The 23,270-nt window shown below is 42.8% G+C and overlaps 1 protein-coding gene across 3 annotated transcripts in view; it reads left to right on the forward strand.

The window, feature by feature from the left end:
* The window catches only part of LOC101157017 (histone deacetylase 4), a 136,993-nt gene that overhangs the window by 69,730 nt on the left and 43,993 nt on the right, over nt 1–23,270 (forward strand). For all 3 annotated transcript variants that reach the window (XM_020713280.2, XM_011489953.3, XM_020713279.2), the window contains 9 exons: nt 5,795–5,983; nt 6,078–6,223; nt 6,731–6,878; nt 11,695–11,815; nt 12,869–12,987; nt 19,671–19,799; nt 20,411–20,517; nt 20,598–20,717; nt 21,892–22,105. In XM_020713280.2, coding sequence (XP_020568939.1) covers nt 5,795–5,983; nt 6,078–6,223; nt 6,731–6,878; nt 11,695–11,815; nt 12,869–12,987; nt 19,671–19,799; nt 20,411–20,517; nt 20,598–20,717; nt 21,892–22,105 — 1,293 coding nt within the window. The remainder of the gene's footprint in view (nt 1–5,794; nt 5,984–6,077; nt 6,224–6,730; nt 6,879–11,694; nt 11,816–12,868; nt 12,988–19,670; nt 19,800–20,410; nt 20,518–20,597; nt 20,718–21,891; nt 22,106–23,270) is intronic.

Raw genomic sequence — 23,270 nt, forward strand, 5'->3', positions numbered from 1 at the left:
ACGGAGTGAGTGTGATGACACCCGAAGAAAGTGGCTTTCTTCTGGTTCCAACGAAACAAAGTCAACTTAAAATTGCCATTTTCTTTATGATATGTACGCCGCCATGTTTTTCAGCCAGATGACGTCAGTTAGCAGTTATTGGTCCGCGTTGGTCTGAGTCATCGTTTCTATGGCAACCACGTTTGCCAATCGAGAGTGAGCTATTTAAAAGTCCACACTCCATACCACTTGAAATCAGGGTACACAAAACCTGTCAAACATTTGGGGGCCAGCAGGCACCACCTACTTTTATTGAGGCATCTGACCGGTCAGTTTATGACTTGAATAACTTCCAGTAAAAATATGTATATATAATGGACAAACAATAGTATTTGCGAGAGCGTTTTATGAAAAGGTAGCAGAGCAAAAAAGGTAATTTTGACAAAAAAAATAACTTGAGTAACAGCTGTTTATTTCTCTATAGAAGTCTCTGGGATTTTAACTGTTTCTGCTGGATCTTAATGGCTGCCGCGTCCTCCACCAAGTCTTTTTTCTTTTTCATTTTTATGTCAGATTTCAATCCTCTAAATCACTTTTCACAATAAATACATTTTTAAGACTGTGCCAACTGCTGAGCGTCAGCTCATAACTAGAGCTGTGACGGTGTGGGATTTTTGATCACTGTGATGAACCAGCAGGGGGCGCGGTGTAACAACTAACTCTATAGGTGTTGTAGAATAACTGTGTGTATGTGTGTCAGTGCGCTGCGTGTGTAGGAAGGAGCGCGCACAAGTGTTAGGGGTGCGTGTTGATTCTTCTGCAGCGGACCGCTCTGGAGCTGCACGCGTGTTTCACCTGTGCTCTCTGGTACAGACATCTTATGGGAATATTATATATTGCCCAGTAATAAACAGACTGCAGACACTTTGTCACCTTTCCGGTAGCCATGAGTCTGACACCCATGAAGGACGCGGGGCAGGAGGCTCCGCCTTTGTTTATACAGACACGAAACTTTGCGCTACACAAAATAGTTCCCAAACAAAACATGTAGTGATATTCATCGCAATCTAACAATGCGCGTTCATGTTTGGTGTTACAGATTGAAGGAGAACAGTAATAAACCCCCCAACACAAAATCCTTCAGCGGGCGGCCGTGTCACGCACTCAAGAACGCACGCAGCTTGTAACGGAAATGAATACAATGGAAATTGATAATTAGAACGCAGTAAATGTGTCGCAATTCCTCGCGAGACGGAAACTTCTGTTGTAGAATGAAGATGTCTATGTGTGTAAGTAGAGGGAGCGAGAGGCGCGGTGCAAGAAGTGAAGGAGAACAGTATTAAAAGGTTTTCCCCGGAAACCCTTGAAGTCTGAACACAGAACTAGCAGAAAAAGTAAATTATCAGCAAAGATGAATGTGTTTAATGTGTTTGAATGTCTGTCAAAGGAGATGAAACATTTCTGGTTGGAAGCTTTGGCGATAGAGCAGGTCCTCTACACTGTCTGTGTTTACGTTTGGATAAGCAGGAAGTGCAGTCCGGTCATACTTCACTGGCGTGACCCCCTGTGGAATCTTCTAGCAGAAGGGCAGATATGTGAGCAGGTATGTCAACAATGCGGCTGCATGGACGTCTTGTTAAATAGCCTGCATGTTTTAGGCATCCGCCGACGATGCACACAACCTGCGTTTGAGATCACGACTTTAAAACATCAACTTTATTGGTTTTTTTTGTTTTTGGTCAAAGTCATCACAATCCCAAGTTTGAAATGTAGCAACTACATACCTGTTAATGTAGCTGCTAAATACACATTCACTCTCACAAACATGCAAACTACACATGTGAGTCCAATGGAATCGGTTACACTAAGAGAGCTTAGCACAGAAATAAAGGAAGAATTCCACATCAACTCTCTATGAAAAGATGTGTGGGCTGTTTTTTAATTTTTTACCAGTGTGTCAGCCTTTATCCCAACGTACTCTTCTATTTCTGTAACACAAATGTTTGTTGTTGCGTCCGGTGCTGTCTCGGCGAGTCATCTTGTTCGAGCCCCTCTCTTGGCCTTGGCTCAGCACCATGACCTCATGCTGCATCCAGAGGGCCGGCCTGGTAAACTGGCTCTCCAGGTGTCTGCCCCCTGTTGTTTGCGGTGTCACACAAAGCTTTGTTTACTGTAAACCTGCCTCCGAAGACCTGATGTGCTTTTGTGTCGCGCTCCAACCATGCAGGGATCTTGTGGAGTCAGCTGGACTGAAATATCAGTCACACAAACGTTTCCTGTGTTCTCCAAAGTCCGACGGAGCACATTTACTCCGCAAAATGTAAAACGTTTGTCCAAAAATAAATAAATGTAATAAAAGATATGTTTTTGATGTTCATAGATGTTGCTTTAGAAAAATAAATTAAACCTTTCAAGCCCATTAAGATTTAAAACCTCGTCGTCTTTTCAGATGTGTATCAAAGTATTTTGAAAATAAAGAACCGAAAGCATCTGATGATGCTGGATGAATGCGTGATTGTCTTTGTGGTTCAAGAGTTGCATGGAGTATTAATACCAATTTAAGTTCCTTTGAGTGGCCAACACCACAATCTTTAGTCAGCAATAGCTTTCAGCTCAATCTCAATGTTCCAGTTAGTGGTTAGCTCGTGAGGAGCTGCTTGGAGCAATGATTACAGCGCCGTGCCCTTTTCCTCCACCCCTGTTTGTCTCGGTGCCGTCTGAGCTAGTAGCTCCTCAATCTAAGTAGCCGTAATTAGGTTTTCTGTCTTGCCTTAGCCCTGCAGGTGATCATTGATCACATGTCTGTAAGCAAGCAGGGATGCGGGCAGAATAGGACATGGATTTGGCTCCTTTTCTCTCCTAGCAGGGGAACACTTTGGACTTGATGATGGTGGCTTTGTGCTGTCATTTTACCACATATGATACATTGAACAAATAAGTGGGTTTTATACTTTCTGTTTCACCTTTTTAAAGAAAGGAAAGCGAAACGATCCACTGTAAAAAATGACTTGTAATTGTCGTGATGGCTTTGGCAGCTTGTTTTGAGGTTTTCATGATGCTGAGCTTGAAGGCCCAAGTAATATTTAGAAGTAAACATCCGGAGATTAGAACAGCGACCCCTGCTGGTAGGGCCGTTGACTAAAAAGAGGGTATTTTTACTCTACTATCTTTACATTTTGTGTTTTTTTCCTCTAATGCCATTGAAGTGAAATGGTCAACCAAAAAACCTTCTGAGAATAAATCAGTAGATTCTGTAAGTATATAATTAGTTATCATGAGCCTGCAGCTGCTTTTAAAAGCCATCTGTCACAGTAGACTGGGGCCTTTCTGCTGCTGTGGATGGTGCAATAAATTTGCAGAATAAGTTTGATAACTTTGGTGTTACTCATTTGTGAAGACAAAAAAGATGATTCTCTTTGCTAATTTGTATTGGAATTAATTTCTTTGGGTAGGCGGGCCCCGAATGTACAGAGTTTATGAGTAGATATGTAAGTATTTAGTTGACAAACATCTTTGTTGAACTTTTCATCAGCAACATGCATGAAGGAGAATACAAACCCAATGTTGTTTGCTAACGAGTTTTTGAATTTCAAGCTAATAGCCTTAAAAAAGAAGCCAGACTCCCTTAGACGTCCAGTTCCCAGGCGAGTCCTGACAAGCACACGGGGATGCGGCAGCGCAGCACCAGCATGACCGCCCTGGCCTCACCCTTTCTTCCCCCACAACTGGCCCGTTGGGTGGTGTCAAGTTTCCTCCCGCTCTGAAAACCTGCCCAGTACCAAAGATGTCATTGGCTGTCTCGGCAAGTTAACTGCCACTCCATTCGCCATCTCATTGGTCACCTGGGGATGCCAGGGTGTCCGTGATAGGCTCAGGATGTTGCGTGATGGCTTCAGAGTATTGATCTCTGGCAGAGGGCTTGGCACAGAGCGAGGTGGTTCTCCACTATGAATATATTGATCCAAATAATATACTGGAGGCCTAAATTTGTTTAGGAAGCAGGCGGTCCTGAAATCAACTCTCACTCCTCCTCTCATCAGGAAATAACAGTTAGACAGCAGGGCAGCAGACTGAAGCCATTTCTGAAAACTCCAGAGCTTTTCGGCTGACGTTTCTGATGTTTTATGTTGTAATGTTGAGCAGGATTGTGTGGCTGTTTACTTTTAAGCTGCTGTTTCACTTGGTTTTAGAAAATTAATCTGATGGGACAGCTCCTCCAGTTGCTGGAAGTGAACCATGATGACCTTTCTCTTTTATTGTGCATGTTTGTCTGGATTATTTCTGTAAAGCAGATTAAATGTTGCAGATTAAATGACCCAACGGGGGCATCCAACACAAACACGCCATTTTTTTAAACTCTATTTGCGTCAGTCTTTTTCATCATGCACTTTAAGCATATGGCTACAGTTGATGGTGACGTCCCCTTCACAAGTGTTTTGAACTTTTTTTGAAAATCTGCTTCCTCTTTGCTTTCCTTTCCAGTTCATATACAGAATTTAATATAGTTTTTATTCTTTCTAGTTTCAGCTGCATTGAAAAAAAAAAAAACTTTCTACACAATGACGCATCTGGAGGCTCTTATGTAATTTCATTTTAAACGTCCTAATGTGTTTGTATCTATCATGGGCAGCAACGACAGACACCTTAGAGACCCGCTCCAATCATCTTTTGAGCTATTTCAAAAGTGTTCCCTATAGTCTTTTAACTATGACGATGCCCTATTTAGCTAAAATCTAAAAACCTGTGTCATTTTCTAAGAAATAGTTTCTGCAAAGCGGCAGGAGTCCCAATCATAACTGAGAGCTTTCTGTTTACACACTCTCCTACTAGCTTAGTGCCCCTCACATCCCCAACCTAACATGACCGGTGCAACAGAAAAGACCTGCAAGGTTGGAGCTATCCAGCTGTACAGTTTCGAGCAAGAGCCCGGCTGGGACCAGGAAAACAAAGACGAGGACGCACGGTGTGCAGAAATGATCAAAATGCTACAAGAACACGTTAAAAACACCAAAAGCACCATTTTCTTTGGAGTGGTCCTTTAATGCCCATTGTTTACCTCAAAACAAGCAACCACAGAGTGAATGCTGTTATCAAATCTATCCAGTCTGGAGAACATTTCTCCATTTGTCTGGTTTGGAGAAGAGAAATTAGTGTTTCGGCTGCTTTTAGAGAATCCACTCCCAACACTTTGCCATAAGTAGATCAAGGGCCAGGCGATAAATCGACTTTCACAAATTTGCCGTATTGGACTCTTTTTTTTCTAGAGAAAATCATTTATTTATTTTCATGTAAGGAGTGAGGTCAGCCCGCCTGTCTGTCACAATGGGTAGATGTTAAAATGGCAACTAGCAAAGAGGAGCCCAAGAAAGAAGCACCCTCTTCAGTTCTGTGGAACTGGTTTGGTTTTACGACTTCAGACTTGGAGTAACAAACCGCACGCCGCACAGTCAGTTTGAAGGCCGTTGCCACCAAAAGTGGGAGCACAACAAATTTGTTTCAACTCCTGAAACAGAGGGACTCTGTTGAGCGGGAGAAGTGTTGTTCTCTACGAGATGCCCAAGCTAACGACAGCTCACAAAATACCTGAAATACTGTTTTTCAAGGATTTTTACAGCCTGTATTTAGTTGCACTTGAAATTCAGGTCAGCCCCCACAGGATATGTTAAATAAGAAACATCGTGTGATTTTTATATTTTGTTTTAAGAAAGTAAAGGGGCGATGAAAATAGAAAACAATCAGAATTTGATCAAATACCATATTGCTCGTCCCTAAGTGGATCTAAAGGCTAAACGACTTTATCGCTTGTCTTGTTTAGTGGATGTGAGCCCGGCAGCGCTGCCCTCGCAGGTGCCCCCCACTTCAACCGCCATCCTTCCCATGGACCTGCGCGTAGTGGACCACCACCACCACCAGCAGCAGCCTGCTTTTGGCCTGGTGTCCCAGCCGCACCCATCCCCGGCCCCAGGGTGTCCAGCGTCTGAAGGCGGCCATGGGCCGGTCGTCGGTAAGAGACGATGATGCGTTTCCGTTTTTTTGGGCGATCTGCCCTGTGATCTTTGACTGACAGTCTTGGTAAAAAAAAAAACAAACACCCCCAGGCCACCAGGAACACCAGCTGCAGCACGAGCTGGTGGCTCTCAAGCACAAGCAGCAGCTCCAGAGGCAGCTCCTGATCGCAGAGTTTCAGAGGCAGCACGAGCAGCTGTCCCGACAACATGAAGCCCAGCTGCAGGAGCACATTAAGGTGAGGCGGCAACAGCCAGTCGGCTTTCCTCTGTCTGTGTGAACCGTGGAGGGGGCGGAGGTTCAAATTCTTCCTTGGATACAGCAGCAGCAGCCCTGTGCTCAGCACCTTGTGAAGGACAGGAGAAAAACACTCGCACGCTTACTTTTAAGTGGATGTGTTGGTGTAATTTGATCCAACGGCAGCATGAGGCTGTTTGGTTGTCTCCATGGGAACTTTGGCCCCATAAATCCTGCCTATGTGTGTGTAAGATTTGTACATGACACTTCCTCTGCTAAAAGCTTCATTTAGTGTGGCTACGTCCTGCCAGCCAGCCTGCAGGGACAATGAGTTTGGGCTTAAAATAACTCGTATGTGTCAACAATCTTCTCTTTGTCCACAGTAACTCAATTCCTGCTCTCGATCTTGGCTTCGCTCTTCTGTCTCTTCAGGGTTTTATATTTGGAGCTGCATGCCTCCTTGTGTCTTTCTGTGCATCCATCTAAGTTTGCCCATTCTGTCCACCAGCACCAACAGGATCTGCTGGCCCTCAAACATCAACAGGAGCTGCTGGAGCATCACAGGAAGATGGAGCAGCAACGCCACGACCAGCTGGAAAAGCAGCAGCGGGAACAGAAACTCCAGCAGCTCAAAAACAAAGAGAGGGGACAAGAGAGTAAGTTGCACCTCGTTTGCTTCGTTTATATGAGCGAGAGTTTTTTGTTAGGGTCCAAACGTTTAGGTACTGGATTTATGACCCAAGTATGTTGGGCTCTGCCATGAGAGGAGGGGCTTTAAAAGTGTCACCAGGTTTCTTCAACACAGTTGTCGGGGGGGACAACTGTGTTGAAGAAACCTGGTGACACTTTTAAAGCCCCACCAAAGATGGAGGCATTAGATATAAGGTTAACCAACCAACTATTTCTTAAAAGTAGCTGCTCATTGCTCCCCGAGGGAGCCCCCCCTCCATCTTTGGTCTTTGATAAAACCTGATTATATTACCATAACTATGATGCTATGTTTTTTTTTTTTTAACTTGTCCTGTCCAACAGCTGGGCAGACAGATGAGAGCTGAGGGCCTCTTGTGTTGGACATATTTTGCTTTAACAAGAGGGGTTATTAATCTTCAGACAAACCAAAGGTATGTCTGAATAAACCCCTTTTGTAATTGAGGCCAAACTTTATTAATTTCAATCATGTCTGAAAATCTTTGGTGTTGGACCGGACGGAAAAGGAAAGAAGGGAAGAAGAGAGAGGGACGTTAGAGAGAGGGGGGGTAGGGGGTGATAATAGGAGGGGAAGGGGGATAAGACCATGAAGCAGCATACAGCAACAAGTTTACTGGTTGTTAATCATTATGGTAAGGTTCAAATGTAGTAAAAAAAAATAAAAAAAAATTAAAAAAGGGGCGGAGCCTGTCCACACACACACTCAAATGTATTAAACACACCTGCTAGCTGCAAAAATGTCCACCTGTCGACATGTACACAAAACAGATAGTGTTCACACGCATACTTATGCCTTAAAACCAACTAGTGTGAAATATTTCAGTCATTCAGTCATGCAAGCTATTAGTGCAAAGGTGAGCTAACACCAGTGCTCAGGTGAGTGTTTATGTTCTTCTATTGTTATATTGTTCTTCTATGTTTTATTATGCAGACACTTTCAGACAGCTCGGGTAACTCTACAGTTTACATTTTAAGAATAATAGCAATCAACCAGACAGATAATGAATTAGTCTGAGCAGAAGAGTTTTAACTTTTGCTTAAAAGATTGTAAAGACCTTTAAATTGTGAATATTAATGTGGTTTTCTCATATTTGTTGTTCAGACAGAACAGTGAGACGTATAGACAAGGAGGATCTGAAAGTCCGGGGCAGCAGGGGGTGAAAGTCAAATTCATCTCCTAAGAAGACTAATTTTTAATAAATACATCGAGCAATTAAAAAAACTGATATTAATTTTAAAGCAGGAGGTGACTTGTGAAGGTGGGATCCATGTGGGTAGCTTTTCCCTTCTCAGCGCGTAGTGGTACCTCGCACGACAAACACAATCTGTTCCAGCGGTGCGTTTCTCACTCGAGATGTTCACAATGCAAGACGCTAATATTTCCCATAACCTCGTAAACCTCGCAGAAAATATCAAAGAAATGAGGGGAAAAGGACGATTGGAATAATGTTAAGAACGGAAAAACCAGCCAAATAGCAGAGACGTTGTTGATTCCCTTTTCATAAAAATCCACTTTTTATTTGACATTTTTTGATACGAATTAGTTTTGTATGACAAGCAGGCGTTCACACAGGCCTTCATTAGGGTGGTGGTTTGTTCTGCAGGGCGCTTGGACGTGAGTCTCCCTCGCAAAGACTTGAGTTCTGGGACTTCAAAACAAATTTCTTCCATTAATTCTCACTTCGTATCTACAGTCTAAAAATAAAAGGTCTTATTCTGCACCATGAATGTAGAAAAATCAATTGCTTGTTAGTAATGAGTCATGAGCAATTATTGAACCCCTTGACCCTTTATATTTTTTTCTAGCAATCAAAATATCCACTCATGTCTTTACTTTTAAGTAGATGATAGATTAAGGTAATATTAATTGAAAGTGGTTAAAGCATATTTGGATCTATAAGCATCAAGCAGTTCAAAGTAGTTTAATTCCAATTTGTGACAATAAAATAATCATTTTAACTGTAAGCTTTGGGACTTGAAACTTGTTTGCTAACGAGTAACTTGTGAGCATCTCTGCTGTTTTATATGTTCATATTGATGACCCACTACAATGAAAATTGTGTTTTTTTGGTGTTTCCAGCACGTTTTTGTAGCATTTTTCTCACGATGGAGGACATGCATAAAATAATTTACGATTAAAACATTTCTTTATTTAAATCAGGATACATGGGGAGCAGATGAAAAATGCTGTTTGCTTTGTGGCACGGCAACTGAAGGGGGGGGGGGGCTGAATTCTCCGCGCTCCACTTCAATTCTGATGCACCCACTTACAAATATATCCGTGTACGTGTTTGTTTTTCTCGTCTGAGCTGGCATCTGGCTTAAAACTCCACAGCTGGATAGCTCCAATATTGCTCGTCATTTTCGTCGGAGAGTGTAAACAAAGGGATGATGGGATATTAGCGAAGGCTTACTTCAGCTGCAACAATGATGCCCACAACTCAGAGGGGAATTTCCGCTGAACTCACGTCACTCTGCAGAAACTATGTTCTAGGAAACGACAGAGGTTTTGTGATTTTTGTATAAAAAATAAGAATTAAGAAAACACTGGGAAAGCTTTAAAATGCATCAAAAGATAATTGGAGTGGGACGTTAAGGATTTAATTGAACTGAGAGATTTAGAAGATATTTTATTTGATTTATTCTATGGTCATTCATTCATTTGTTCTTAATTGAACTGATTTAAAACTATCACACTGAGCTGCAGATGAAAATATTTGGAAGAAAATTTGGCAATAAAGCCGCCTTCCTCTTTGTTTCTAACATTAGTTCCCTGTTCTGAGCCACATTACCGTAGCTGTGTCGCAGTCCCGTCCCCTGCAATTAAAACTCTGCGATCAGAGCAGTCTGACCTCCAACATTCACTTCAGGAAGCGTCCCTGTGAGTTGGCCAGGTGATGGTCTGAGGAGCAGTGCTGCATGACTGGCTTTTAGGATGCCTTTCTGCGTCCTGGCGCAGCACTGCAACAGCGTTCCACCAGGCTGAAGGGTAACTGCTCTGCAGGAGCGGCTTCTTCTTTTCCAGCTGTTTTGGCACCTGTGACCAGAACACTGCTCAGTGAACGATGTGAAGACATGAAGATCAAATTCAACACTGTGGGTGTTTACAGTGGACTGTTTCAGTGAAAATTTTACAGCCCCTCACTCTTTCCAGCTACAAGCGAAGCTGTGTGACCTGGAAACGGGTTTCATTTCCCTTCCATGAACACTGACAGACCTATAAACCAAACAAAACTGTGCTTTTCTGTAAGTGCTGCCAGGCATCCAGATGATCCGCCTGCAGACTGTGCTTAAACTGACATTCAACTCTTCTGAAGTTTATCCAAAAAGGGAGGTTTGACAGAAGTGTTTCCGTTTTTTAATATTTCATGCTTTGAGATGCACGCCCTGCTCCACCAGCACAGTTGCCCCTCCCAGGCGTTTCTGCGCCGCAGAGAGTTTGACGTTCGCGGAAAAAACGTCTGCGTAGTAAACAGAGGAAGCTTTGTTAAGTACTGTGCTAAACCGCACAAGCGGCCGGCTCTTAAAAGCTATTTGCAGTTGTGGCGGAACAGGTATATTGGAATGTCAGCACTTCCAGAAGCACCATGAGTGAGGAAACAGGAGCTGCTGTCATGCTCACACACGAGGAAAAAAACAGTCTTTCTTTTCATTTAGTCAAACTGCTGTGATTCTGCTCCGTTGGCGTTATTGTGAAATGAGAGTGCAGCTATTGTTTGTTCAGATGGATTAAACTCTGCAAAGGTTTCCGGGGGTCATGAAAGGCAGCTAAGCTTCACGCTGCTGTGCTTTTCCTCTGGATTTGTTTGTACCCAAAAACTTTTCTGATGTTGTCAGTGACTGACGGTTGTTAAGAACCCACTCGTGTTTTTGTTCCATGTTCTTGTGGCTTTCAACTGATGAACTTTGATTAGCCAAAATCCAAGAACCTGTATCATTTTCTAGGAAATAGTGGCAGGGGTTCATTCAAAATTTGCCTCTGAGTTGTGGGCGGGACCGTTGATGAAGAGCAACCTTGCACCCTCTTCCCCTCGCCATCGTTGAGAGCTTTGCATTAACACTCTGTCATGCTGGACTAACATTACTGGTACAACAAAAGTGGCGAGCAACATTGGAGCTCTCCAGCCGTACAGTTTTGGGTCAGACGCCAGCTCAGAGGAGGAAGACGTTCATGGATCTGGTCGTCTACAATGGTCTAGAATGGTGCGACGCAGGGAGCTTGTGTCCCGCCCAGCGTATTTTCTACATCGCAAATGCTTCTATATTACTGCAGCCTAACCTTACTTCTATATTACAAATGATATCTTTTCTAAATGACATTTTTTCGTCTACTCCGGATTCACAACACTTGAACAAAGAAATACTCACCATCCTCAGAAAAATGCCGCAAGAATATGTTAAAACACCAAAAACCCAATTTTCACCAATGTTGGTCTTTAAAAATACTGTTTAATTTCAAATATTGTTTAAAAAATATGTTTTTTTAAATAATAAATGTATCAAATGTTGTCCTAAACAAGTCATTGCATCTTACTGAAGAGCTACTAAGAAGTTTGTTTTGTCTTACATCCAGTGAAATTAGATCATTAAACTAAAAACTAGACAAAACTATGAGACTTTGTGTTTTTGCAGTGTATTTCCTGTCAGAGTGTGGATGAGCAGATTTGTATGATTACAGGGTGATCTTTCCTTTTTCGATTTGTCTTGTTTGTGCCAGAAAAAGCACTAAAGCGGGTGTCTCTGTCGCTCCGTGTCACTGTGTAGGTGCTGTGGCCAGCACAGAGGTGAAGATGAGACTGCAGGAGTTTGTGCTGAACAAGAAGAAGGCGCTGGCTCAGCGAAACCTAAACCACTGTCTGCCCAGTGACCTGCGCTACTGGTATGGGTGAGTGTCACCAGTTTGCCGCCGCACAGCCAGTTAAGCTGGATGTGCGACGGGCAGAGCACCGATGGCGTGAGTGAAGCTGACGTCTGTGGCGTCTGTCTTCTGACTGTGTGAGAAATAATCTTTGTTATTCTATGTTTGGGTTGTTTAACAAAATGAACTGAAAGCATCAATTGAAACATATTTAGAGAACTTCTTTGTTAATTCTTTTGCTTTCTGTCTCAATGGAATCGGATTTTAATACAAACATTTTGAAGAAATTTGAAGAAAGAAAGCCGTGAATGTTTTGAATCTTCTCGGATTTGGTGAATTTCTCCACATTTTGAAGTGCTGTGGTGGGATTGGGTCACAGATGTGCTGCAGAACGAAGATCTCGTCTCCAACCTAAGCGTTTGGCTTTCAAAGACACAAAAATGTGGAAGCCTTTGTCAGAATTGACAACCCGCTCTGTCCCAAGGGTGTTTGAAGTGGGCAGGTAGACAGAACTTCCTATATTTGACAGATTAAGCCGTCACTGTGGAGGAAGGAGAGACAAGTGGGTCGCAGTAACGTCACAGGTTCTTGTTCTTTTTAAATTTGTTGGATTTTGGCTGACATTACACATGTGCACTCCTCACACGACCTTTTCTCCTTATCACACACACATAGTAGCCATGTCAGGCCCGCTCTGCTATTTTAAAGCCCCCCCTCAGATGAAAATCGTGTTTCTTGTGTTTCTAACGTGTCCTTATGGCATTTTTCTGATGATGGAGGACACACGTAAAGAAATTAGGCTTAAAAAAAAAGCATTTTTGAGTATTTTTTATTAAGAGCGTTCTGAATCAGGAGCAGACACAAAAAAAGCTGTTTGAAAAAGCTTGTAGTTGTGATGATCAGCTCCATTCTGAGATAATGTAAACAGAGAGCTCTCTGTTATGGGTGAAGGGGAGGGGCAGGGTTGCCTCATGCCAAATCTTTTTGATTTTGACTATCCTTCCATAAAGAGTACTTTTCGTTTTATTTTAAGTTGGTTGTCTTTTATGTGGAACTAACAAACTGCTGTTTTTTTCACAGAAAAACTCACCACAGCTCTTTGGACCAGAGCTCACCGCCCCAAACAGCACTGTCAGCCTACAACCACCCCATGCTCGGCACATACGACTTGAAAGACGACTTCCCTCTCCGAAAAACAGGTATGACAGTAAATAAGAACCTTTACTTGAATAAGCTGATATTTTATTTTGGTTTTGTCAAAGTTCTGCTGAGATAAACTAAAAAACAACATGATAATCTTAAAGCAGGGGGAGGGGGTCAAACTGCAGGCCTTGAGGATCAGCGTCCTGCTGGTTTTCCAGGAATCCTGAATGATTTGCTGCTGATTCCCCGATTCAGGTGTGTTTAGCCAGTTAGGAGCTTCAATGGCAGATTGGTTGGAAAACATACTGGACACCGGCCCTCAAGGTCTGGATTCTGACACCCCTACCTTAAAGGTTTTGATTTATTTTGATTGTTCTTTGTTTTCTTTCTTTGTGAGAGGTTTTAGAAAAAACATTTTGACTGCATCATACCAGAAACAAGTAGTTGTTTGAAAAAGATGTTCAATGTTTCTGTGGTTAAAATCTTTTTGCACAGTGTCGATGTCACATCGGTGGGAAAGCTGCTGCTGCTGAGAGTGGCAGAAGCACAGCGGAGGTGTGGCGGCCTCAGTTGACACCGGAGATGTTGCAGGCCATGCCTAAATGACGCACACTCCTTGAAATATCGCTAGTCTTCGACTGTTTAAACGATCAACGGATTCTCTGCTCGACAGAATCAGCTAATCTACGTTGATTGTGTGAGCATTTCACCACTGTGAAGTGTTGCATCTCCATGCAAAGCTGCTTTTCTCAGCATCAGAAGCCGTTGGAATTACGATATTTGCCTGGACCGTTGAAGAGTTACGGTAGTTGAACAAATGTAAACACTGGAGCTGAAGCGTTACGTGTTATAGGGTAGAAGGTGCCAAGAAAAATGGCTTAAGTTTCATTATCAATCAGAAAACTTGGTGTTACATTTGAGAGTCATCAAACCTAAAAACGACACCGAATGTGTCGCTGGTGACAGCAAAATAACACACTTTCCTTGAACTAGCATAACTCTTATTTAACGTAATTCCAACGTATTCTGGTGCCGGAAAAAGCAGCTGAAATGCAACACAACGCAAATAACGTAATCCAACCGATAAACACCTCACGACTGAATCACAATCCGTTGGTTGGAATTACGTTAACTACGTAAACAGTTGTAGGGTTACTGAAATTGAAAGGAAGGTCAACGGGCCAAAAGCTCTCGTACACACAGAAATGTGTCCATCTGCCCAGGCTGACGCAGCCGAGCTGCATTTATCCATTTAGCGCCAGCAGCAGCTGCTTGGGCTCCGCCTCCTCCGCTTCTCAGCTGGAGAACAAACTGTGTCCTCTGCCCTCGCTCCCACCCACCGGCTGCTCTCACCGCTGGCATGCGACCTCAGATTTCGGGGACTCCGATGCAGCTCGACGCAGAAAGCAGCCGAGATGCGAAGAGAAAGGAGGTGTTTTATTGAAGAGCTGATGCTGTCAGTGGTTAGTGGACGTAGATCAGATGAGATCTGCTCTCAGATATGGTCTGTGTTCAGCAGGAAGTGACATCATGAGTGACATTTCCTGCCAGTGTCGAGCTTTTGACATGCAAATTCCAAACACACGTCAAACAGGCCAAATCATTTTTTTATGTTTGCGTGTGTGACGTTGAGGCGTGCGGCACGTTACAAAAGGGATCCATTGTCTAAGTGTGAGGGGCTTTGTGATGATGGCTCTGGAAACGCACAAGGGCACTTAAGAGTGACGCTGCAGGAAGTCTGACTTGACAGAGACTGTCTTGTCCTGCTGAAACAATCCAGGACTGCAGTCTTCTTTGTTTCATCCCAGTGGCTCACATTTAAGCAGCTGTTACCCTCATGTCCCACTACTGTTTCTTTTTCAACCTTGTTGTGGTTGTTGTGCAGAGGTACATCATTATATGGTGAGAAGACAGCACATTTTGTTCATAAAAACAGTAAAATGTAAAGGAAGATCTTCCCCTTGAGATGAAACATCTTATTCCAGTTACATGCAAGCACAGATGGCAAAGCAAAAGAGAGAGGAAAGGGGGAAAAAAGTCAGATTTAGATCAGCACTCCCCATCCTTTTTCAGGCCACGGATCGGTTTAATGCCAGACAATATTTCTACGAGGCTAAAACAAGCGTCCGATTTCTTCCTTTTTTTCTTCTTCTAAGAAAGTGGAAGCTCTAGATCGGACGCCAACTTCAGCCTCGTCTGACTTAAAGATGCGACGCATAAACAAAAAAAGAGGAAAATGGTCACTAACACTAGCGTTTTCTAAATAAAATCATAAATATGAATCCACAAGTTTATAAACAGCATCCTCATAACATTAGACAGTCTGATGCTGAATATTCTGCATTATTATTATGGTCTGTGGGAATAACTATTGCAGTAAATCCATATTTGCGGTAAAGACTCCTGGTTTTTGTCTGTTAAATGCAGCTTTCTTTTATTTTGAAGTCGAAGGTTTTTCTTCTGTTTCCTCTCTGGCTGTTTTCTATGAAAAGAAACTATTAAGAAGGTAGCAGAAGGATTTTTGACGCGAGCGACTTAACATGCTTCGAGGATGAGGCGGATGTGGTGGAGAGTCCAGTAGTTTTCCAAAGTGTCCTTGAGCAAAACACTGACATTGATGGATGAATGTGTGTGTGACTGGGACTGTGACTGTAGGAGGAAATGCCATTTCAAATCCCCGTGGATCGGTAAATTCATTGATAAAACATTGTGTTGCTCAATCAAATCAATTAAGATGATAAGATGACATCACACAAGTAGGGAAGGAAATAAAACTTTGTTTGTGACCCGCCACAGGATTTACTGACCGTTCTACAGTACAAAAACGGAATTGTAAGAAAATGAAAAGACCTTATTCTTCTTGTCGTGCAAAAAAAATAATCTTATAAAGAAAGTTTTCCAGTTGCAAAATGATCTTGGTTTTAAGAAAACATGTCTTAGTTACAACTTTTTTTCTTTTTCAATAGGAATTCCAGGTAAAACCATTTTCTTATGCCATTGGCAGATTTTTCTTAACCTAAATCTGGGTGTTTTCTTCGTTTACAAGGCAAATCTAAAAGCTCTTCTATTGAAATTTGCAATATTGGTGAATATGCACTGGAAAAATGTCCACCTGCCTTTCTACTCCAACAAGTAAGGAATTTGGTCAACGTCATGGGCCCTCTGGGGGGGGGCCTCGTTAGAGCATTTTTTTCTGCTCTACAGTAAAAACCAAACATTTTAGCCAAGTCTTTCCTTGGTTCCTGGAGCTCACAACTGAGTCCTCTTCTCACAGCGTTCCTTTCAACTCACTTAGTTCAGCTTTCTGCATGCAGATAAGACAAACCCATCAGTTTGCATCTGCACCTCTGCTTATGTCTGTCCATCTAATCTACTTATCTAATGTATCTTCCATGTACGAAGCTTCTCGGAAACTCTGTTGATGAGTTTCAGAAAACAAGCCTATTGATTTCCATACAGTAAATCCCCGTCTCTCCCTTTCAGTTGACAGAAGAGCTGGAAGCTCCCCTGTCGAACAAATGAGCCGCCGATCAATGGCTTTCGCATACGAATCGGTTCCCTCATCAAACCTGCTGAGGCATCCAGCGCTGCTATGCAGTTTAATGAAGTATGACCGGACGTCACAGACCCTTACAGTCCTTTGTGTAAAGACAACAAAGAGAAACACAGAAGCTGCACTAAAGTTACAGCACTTAAAAGGTTAAAACCCCATTTTTTTAAAGCTACTTCAACATAATTATTTTAATTTTTGCAAATTTTGCAAATGTTTGCAAACCTTTGCTTCAAAGTCTTGCAGAAAAAACACTATATATTTGGTGTTAGCACTCTGAATTTTAGGAAGAGGAACAATGAGGAAGAGGTTTGAACAACTCTAGAAAAAGGTAAAACTTGTTGAGATGTACTGAAGCAGCACAGTCAGAGTTACCTGCTTCAGCCGGAATGAAGAGAAGGTCAAAAAGCAGAAAACTGGGGAGTCCGAGGAAAGAAAGAAAGGAGAAGGCTGAAGGAGAAGCAGGGGGAGAAAGGGCAGCAGCCAAATGCCAGCATCAGCAGGAAAACCAGTCTGCCGTCTGCAGCGAGCCCGTTTGCACATGCGCATGCTGCTGTGGATTTGCCCTGTCGGCATTAACACCCCTTCAAAGTCACAGTGTCCTGAGGTGAACAGCGAACTCCGGCTCTTCCTCCAGCCTTCGTCTCAAAGGCTTTTCTGCTCTATTATTCCTCCATATTGCAGTCATTTAAAAACTCAGCCGTTTTAAATCTCCCCCCAATACAAAATGTGACATGATCTTGGAGCATTTTTCTGATGATTAAGGACAAATATAAAGAAAATTAAGCTTAAAATTACATGTTTGAGTATTTCTTGATTCAAATCGTTGAAAATAACTACTGAGGAGCAGACGGAAAAAAGCTGTTGGGAAAAACGTGAAGTCAAAAACACACTTGCCCCTCTTTCTACTTCATTTGCTGTTTGTAATCTAAGCTTTTGTTGTATTTGAAACTTTTTGCACTGGGACCCTGTCTGTCTGTTAAGTCGAGCCGTTTAGCTACAATCGGTGGGCCACAAGCTCCCTGGTCTGCTCCATTCCGATGCATCCACTTGCAGACAAATAGATCTGTGTACATCTTGGTTTGATGATGGGAAGTCAGGGAAGGCTTGCTCAGCACCAGCAGTAGGTTCCCAGAACTCGAAGGTGAAGTTCTAAAGAACTAATGCTGCTCTGCAGAAATGATATCCTAGAAAACAACATGTTTTTTTCTTACATTTTGGTGAAAAAAGCCATAATTATAATTAAAAGACCACCGGGAACATTTTAAATTAGATCAGAAAATGACTGACGTTTGACTTTGTCATTTTTTATAGTCTTTTTAAGCTTTCAGAATTTGTTAAAATGTCAAACTTCTAAAAATGACTGATCTCCCCCAGTCTGCCCCGGTTTAACCCGGGCAAAACATTTTACCCCGCTTGATCACGACCCTCTTACCAAAGACTTTGGACCGCTGCCCTCCACTTAGAGGAAGGCCTTTTTAAAAATAATTGAGTTTCATAAGTTCAGCTGCATCGTTGCCCCTAAAATTAAGAGTGCATTTGAAAAAGTCGAGGGCACAATAGATTCCCAGTGGGTTTTCTCATCCCCACTCACGTAGAGGTATAATGAGAGCTTGTACCTCTTTGAAGCACATAAAAACCGGGGGCATCCCTTTGTTTTTTAATGAGTCGGAATAAATCCTCTAATACGGAATAAATCGCTACTGTACACAAAGAATCTCTGGCTTCCACTTGGCTGTACCTCCCCACCTCCTGCTCTGAGGCTAATGAACGTAGCATAGCCTGTTTGATACGAGGTCATGGAACGAGCACTCGGTCAGCTCTGGGTCAACCATCCTGCTTTAACTGAGTGAGCGGAGGGAAGCACGTGGGGGAGGGAGGGAGGGAGGGGGGGGACTGTCTGTGTTTGGTATCGTCCCGCACCGAGACACAACAGCAAAGAGTGTCAAGAAAGTCCCCGACACCGTTTCCAGAATAATCCAAGGAGCTTCACCAGCTTTCTTCCAAGAAAAACATCCTCAGACAAATCCGCGTCAACACTTTTTTTTTTTTTTTGGGGGGGGGGGGTCTTGTTTGTAAGCAATGCTCATTAGCAGAATATAAAGGTTGCATTATTAGAAAAATGTCAACAAACTGCCACTTGAATGCCTCCCACTCCCACATAATGGTTCTGCTGCTCAATCTGTGGCCCATAAAGCTGAGTGTGCATGTTACCCAACAAGTTCCCACTAAATCCCATGAAAGATATCCTCAGTTTTACATTATTTCTGTGACGTTTCGGGTCGCACTTTAAGCCTTAGTCGCAAGCACCCGTAGAGAGAGTTAACCCGGACGAGTGCTGCCGGTTTGTGGGTCGTCCGGTCTCATGGAGGGGTCATAGAGAGGAGCAGACGTATCTTAACCCCTTCATGCAGTGTGTTGCTAATCTGCATTGTACCAATAAATCAAGGACTCCACCTAATTAAAAATCACCTTAAAGAAAACAAACATTGGAAATATCTTTTGATAAATTTGGAAATAAAGTTGGGCTTGAAGGGGTTAAGTGGAGTGCAGGTGTGTCTTTCAGCTCCCTTGAGGTTTGTTCGACCACTTCAAAGAAGATCATGAAAATGGTCCCATGACTGTTTGTGTGGTAAAGTTATCCGGAGGTTTACATAATGAAAGTTGATGCATGGGTGATGCTGTCATATAGTGCCCTTACGACACACTCTGTAGTCGTTAGTTAGGTACGCACGCTGGCTCCTTACTGTCCACACGCAAATGTCGCGCGCACACAGTGTGCTGGTGACATGGGGTCCTTGCACAGTCCACAGGACTGTGTATAAGTGTTCACTATGACCTGTCGCTCACAGCAAATGTGCACGAACATTTTCACTTTATGCGATCACTGAGCGGTCTACGACCTTGATATATCCTGTAGGCCATATGCACAGGTTTTCCTACCTTTGGCCCACAGACAACCCCGCATCCACCCCTTTAAGGGCAGTTTTGACCAAGGCATAAATCGGCAAGATGCGTTTGTACTTGCATTATATCCAGCAGATACTCAACGTCAGCACTAGACTTGATAGATTCCTCAATCGTTACTTTTGCAGGTTTTCTTCGCAGTTCAAATGGTTTCACAGCCTTTGTGTTGCATATTTTAGACGTTGTCTTGAACAAATGTGTCTCTTCTTTGTGTGCCGTCAGCGTCCGAGCCCAACCTGAAGCTTCGTTCCCGGCTAAAGCAGAAGGTGGCGGAGCGCCGCAGCAGCCCTCTGCTCCGCAGGAAGGATGGACTCATCACCACTGCCAAGAAGCGGTCCCTGGATGTGGCAGGTCAGTGACCCTCGCCCGGGTCAGTGCATTCAGAGCGGAGCCAAAATCTGCAGTTTCTCAAGTGAATCTCGAAACATCCTGAGGCAAACACATTCCCATAACCTCCCATGTTATGCCTTTCGAGAAGCTTAGATAAACACTTTAAAAGCCAAGTTTCTGCTCATCAAACTGGTGAATATTCCATGTCTATCCAACCCTTTTAAACTGCATTAATACTGAAATGTGTGCAAATTCACAGTACCCGACCTTGAAAAGGCTCCGATAAGTGCTGTGGTCACTGTTCCTAATGAATGTGCATGTTGGTAATGAGTGCTTTGATGATTGTGTTTGCACTATTACCCTCTAATCGAATCCTTTATGCAGGAGTGCTTCACACAGAACTGAAGTTTGGGTTGGACTTAAGTAAATGTTAAAGCTGTTTATCCACAGCAGGAAAGTTCTCCCACAGTCTACAGCTTTACATTTTTTTGTGGGTTATGTTATAAGGACGCATGATTGAAGGTGCTACGAGAACTTACTAAAATAAAATTTCTATTGATATGTAATCTTTAAGTACATGAATAAATGCGACTCTTTAATCAGAAATTGTCTCTTTGTTTTTACTATGACAGAACCTGCATGCAACAGTGCACCAGGCTCTGGCCCCAGTTCCCCCAACAACAGCTCCAGTAACATCCCGAACGAGAATGGGATCCCGATCTCCAGCAGCCATGGAGAGGTAATCCGTCAGCTTTTCCTTGCAGTTTCTGCATGTGCATGTGAGCGTGTGCTGTAGTGTCACGCTGTTTGTGTCGCCAGGCCTCTCTGCTTCAGAGGTTGGCTGCAAGGGAGGGTTCAGTCAGCCAACTGTCTCTCTACACCTCACCGTCTCTGCCCAACATCACCTTAGGACTGCCAGCCACCGGGCCTGCCAGCGCTGTGAGTACACCTGCTCAGTGCTGAGGTCTGTGCACCAAAGCTCCACCACCGTCTCTGCTTTGTGGCACATGCTCCAAAAATGTACCCGCAGAAGTTTTGTATCTTGTAATTTTCTAGTTCCCAAGAGAAAATGGAACGACTCTAATCAAAGGTTTAACCCTTTAACACCAGATCTTTAGCTCCAGTGACGACATTCTTTTGACTCCTGAAACGTATCAACCATGGACGCAATTAACTTAAGTCGAGCGGCTTCTGAAGCGGAGAAAAGCGGCTTAGCACTGATATGCAATGATATACAGTAGTTATATTCTTATGTTGTCAACGCAGATCAACTGTTTCTTTTGTGGAAAATAACGGCATTAAAGTAAAGTATTGCAAATTGCTGCAAAGCTGACATAAAAAGTCGCTTTTGTCCGAGAATCAGCTAATGCACGTTGTTCACGTAAACGGTCGAAGAGTTACAGTATGGCAAAGTCTGAAAAGTAGTGAAACATGAGATCCAAACATCGGAATTGATCATACACAGGAGTTTAAGATAAGAGATGAGCCTTATTGATCCAACCACTGGGAAATTCACTTGTTAAACAGCTTGACAGTCTGAGACATTAAGGTGCAAGAACCAAAGAAGGAAGGAAGTGCAACAAGATGGCGAAACATTTTTAGAAAAAATACAATATTTACAGTTTGTTAGGTTTGTATTTCAATAAAAATGTGTGGTTGGAGCCTGACCTGGCTTTAGGATCCCTACTCTAACTCAGCTGAAATACAGTCTTTAACACAAATAACTAAAGTACAGTTTCAGGATTTCTAAGGATGAGGTGTTTTAACAAAAACGGTCTGCAGGGGGGTTTTTTGCCAGAGGAAAAGTGTTTTTATTTTCCTTTGTGCGTTGACTTCTCTGTTATCTGAAGGCTTGTGGTGTTTTCTGAGCTTTGCTAAAATCTAAGTTGTTACAGCGAAATATGTGATTTTTTTTTTTTAACCAAAATAGTGACCCAATCTGACAGTCCGAGGTTTTATTTTAGCTCTTTCTTCAGGGAACATGAGCTTTTTATTTTGCCCTCCTTCCTGTTTTTGGCTTAAGAGTTGCTCTAGCGTTCTTTCCATCTCTCTCCATCTCGCTGCCCACGTGTCACATCTGACCCTCGGCATGTCTCCATCTCGCTCCTCGTAGGTGGTGTCGGGACACCAAGATGGCGAGAGTCATCTGGCGCTGCCTGCGTTGCAACAGGGCATTCCACTGACTCCTCCTTTTCTTCCCACCGCCCACCTGCCTTCCTACTTGGCACCTTCAGCGCTGGACAGGGAGGGGCCTGGAGGGGGCACAGCTGGTCACAACCCCCTCCTTCAACACGTGGTTCTGTTGGAGCAGGGCCACAGTCCAATGGGTCAGTAGTTATTTTCCTCTGCAGCTTGGACATCAAACGTTTGGTTTGTTTGCCGCCTCAGATCTGCACTTTTCTCGATTCAAAGTTTTTTGTTCCTTCTTTTCTGTGGACTTTGTCTTGAGAGCATACATGATTCTAAATAACCTGCAGGTATGATCTCGTCTTTGATCCGCTAATGATGCAAAAACAGATTTTTACAAATGCCACAACTGTAGAGCTGAACGAGCTCTCAATGAAGCCAGAAGCCTGAGATCAAGGGATGTCCTGACCGGGTATTTTTGGCCCCCGATCCGATTCCAATTTTGGGAATCTGTCGATACCCAGATCCTTGATACTTTCGTAAGACATTTAATAAACAGATCCAAGTTTTACCCCTATTTTATTTTATTAACCTATTTTTGTAACACTTAAACAGATCAGTTCTGTTAAGTAGTAGCATCAGTCATGTGATTTAGTTTGGTGACTGTAGCGTTGGTGTCTACAGAGCTACTGAACAGGTTTTTATCACACGTGATTCGGATCTCCATTAAAAATTCCTAACATTGAAAAACGACGTTGGTGTTTAGAGGTTTATTTCAGTTATTTAAAACAAGGGACAAAAAGAACTTTGATCACGTGAAACGTGAAAAGATGTTTTATGCCGGGTTATGTCAAATTTAGCTTGTTTCCACCTGTAGTCCCTGGGAAAATAAGAATAAGTAGAAATTTGGCAGAGTGACCTTGTTGAAAGAAACGATTAATGACTAGCTCGTGTCAATTAGTTTTGGTTGTTTTTTAGGATTATGATTTTTTTTTTATTATCACTTTTCCCCGGAGCTTGCACTTTGTAGACGGTCCCTTGGCAATTGTCTCACAGCTGTCTCCCTGTCTAATTTTCATTAAAAATTTTCAAAATTATCTTAATGTTTCTTTTGAAATGCCTTTGTAGGTTGTTGTTTGGGTTGAGACAAACCAATACAGACACTTGACATCTGTTTAAAATGTTTTTAAAAGGTTACTGAGCCCAGAATCTTTGCTAACTTTACTGAACTGTTCCTGCTTAAACTAGCGCCGTATTCTGCTGCGCTTTACCACAGTAAAACGTCGTGATCCGTTCATGATTTGCAGACTTCTATCAGGTTATTTATTTATAATAATAGTCTTGAATAGATCTGTAATCAAAATG

The sequence above is a fragment of the Oryzias latipes genome, chromosome 21 (assembly GCF_002234675.1).
Source record: "Oryzias latipes chromosome 21, ASM223467v1".
Lineage (NCBI taxonomy): Eukaryota > Metazoa > Chordata > Actinopteri > Beloniformes > Adrianichthyidae > Oryzias > Oryzias latipes.